The sequence below is a fragment of the Macadamia integrifolia genome, chromosome 6, assembly GCF_013358625.1.
Source record: "Macadamia integrifolia cultivar HAES 741 chromosome 6, SCU_Mint_v3, whole genome shotgun sequence".
Lineage (NCBI taxonomy): Eukaryota > Viridiplantae > Streptophyta > Magnoliopsida > Proteales > Proteaceae > Macadamia > Macadamia integrifolia.
Genome location: NC_056562.1, coordinates 3740400 through 3742513, shown reverse-complemented (window position 1 = coordinate 3742513; position 2114 = coordinate 3740400). Strand labels below are relative to the sequence as shown.

Here is a 2114-nt window from a genome sequence, read left to right as displayed (position 1 = left end):
GATATCTTTCTAATACAGATGAACCCTCGAATCCACAAGGTAGATAAAACCTTAATTCCAGAAAGGAAGAAGAGAAAAATAACTACTTTTGATTAGAAACTGAAGTCCATTACAAATGAGCCAAAGTGACCTTATTTATATAGTTAGATCACTTTGAAGGAAGGGAAAAAACGTAAAAACAAGCAACTAGGGTTAAAATGTAAACATAATAGAAGACTAGTAAAACCCTAAATTGTGTGACCAAAATTCACGGGTTGGGCTTATGGCTCTCATGACGCTAGCCGAGTCAAAAGATGTGGTTCCAGTAGTATTGCTAAAAATGCTGAAAATTCTAGGAGGATCTTCTACCGGTCCAAACGATATAGAAACTCCTCCGAGAGCTCTACGTATCAACATAGTTGACACCAATTATGTATAATTTTACTTTATATATGTGATTTTAGTGATCATGGTGCATTGTGTGTATTATCCTACAACTTTTAAATCTTGGAGAGTCAAATTGACTGGATACAGTAAGGTGTCTAGTGCCGAATGCCTTGGCCTATGGAAGGCTGGGTGTGACACAAGATATGATATGGGCAAATGACGAAATTTATGGTGGGTTGCCTTCTCCAACCCAATGAAGCAATTTTAGGGCCAATATGGTTTTACTTAGATATCCATTGAGCCAGCAATCCTAGATGCACTCCATTCTAAATCTCTAGAATCTAAGGTTTTGTAAACTTCCCCCCATGACCATGGAGTGATAAAGTTTTATAAGATTTCAGTAATTAAGTTTAAGGAGAATCTTCCATGGTTATTATAATGAAAGGGTCCATTAGATAGCTGACCCTGGGATCATGCTTTGCACTGCTCGAAAATGTACTTGTTATCGTCCATACATGGGATACTAGAACTTCATCATCCTTCAATGCCAGAATATATTTCTCCTTCAATGCACCTAGGAAAAGGAAATTATAAAAAAAAAAAAATATGGTTTTTATTTTCATATTTATGTATGCTTCAAAGGTACAAAGTTCTTCTGTAGAAGAGGGACAGAACCCCCTTCAAAATCTGTGAGATTTCCGAGTTTACAGTGTAGAAAAGAAACAAAAACCCATTCCCAAAAGAAGAGAGAGAGAGAGAGAGAGAGAGAGAGGTTATAATCTCATAAATGTTGCCAACTCTGATCTAGTAGGCTGGACCCGCTAGTTGGCTTAAATGAGTAGTTGTTGCATCAATAAGGGCGATCACCAATATAATTCCCAGGAGGATCATAGTTACAGGTTATAAAAACACCTCTTCCATGGAAACAAGTCACCTTAGCACAGCCAAGTTTCCTGCTACTACGCCACACGATCTGGGTATAATGTCCACACTCTTCTCCTTCACTACAAGAGTTACTATGATAGTTATACCATTTCTTCTCTGAAAGCCAAGCCCCCACAGCCTGAGCAGCTGTCCATTCATACCCACTACCCCAAAATATGTTCTCTCCATAAGGCCCATTTGAATGCTTCAATGCACAGTCCCATCGCCTCTGGTTTGCATACCACTGGGCATACTTCGCCACTTCTTTATCCCAAACCATCCGCGGCAAGTGCAAGGCGGCACGAGCGGCATTGTGTCGTGTCAGGAACTGTGTTGCTAGGTTTGCCTTTCTTGACTTTTTGCTCTGAGACCATGTGGTGTTGTTATTGCCATGGCTGCATCCAAAGAGGAAGAGGAGGAAGAGCATAACAATGGCGGCATGGCACCGCAGGTAGATCATGGGCACGGACGGTATCTCCTCTGAGTCCTCACTCTTAATTTGTCCCTCTTTGTATTTTTGTTCTGTTTGGTTAGGGGAGACTTCAGGTTTTAACTCATTTACAGCTGGTGTGGGTGGTATAAAATAAAGTAGTTGGGACTTGGGAGTCGTTGAATGAAGGATTAAATTTTTTTTTTAAGACTTGGGTTTGTGGTACCCACGTTCGATAATGATTGGCACACTTGTAATTTTGGAAATTTGATTTTTTTTTTTAATGGAAAATTGATTTTAGAATAGTGTATATTTCATTGATGTAGGTTGACACCGGATCAGGTTCACATACGAGAACAATTTCGTACGTCCTTGATGGGGGTGTCGACGATTT

The 2114-nt window shown here is 39.8% G+C and overlaps 1 protein-coding gene across 1 annotated transcript; it reads right to left on the bottom strand.

Moving 5' to 3' along the window:
• Positions 1-960: 960 nt before the first annotated feature.
• On the bottom strand, positions 961-1750 carry LOC122081657 (pathogenesis-related protein PR-1-like). Its single transcript, XM_042648847.1, has one exon. The coding sequence runs from the start codon at positions 1748-1750 to the stop codon at positions 1217-1219; it is 534 nt and encodes a 177-aa protein (XP_042504781.1). The 3' UTR covers positions 961-1216.
• Between the last annotated feature and the right edge of the window lie 364 nt (positions 1751-2114).

Bases quoted from the DNA above. Each gene is read 5' to 3' on its own strand.
- LOC122081657 (XM_042648847.1), bottom strand. From the start codon at position 1,750: ATGATCTACCTGCGGTGCCATGCCGCCATTGTTATGCTCTTCCTCCTC.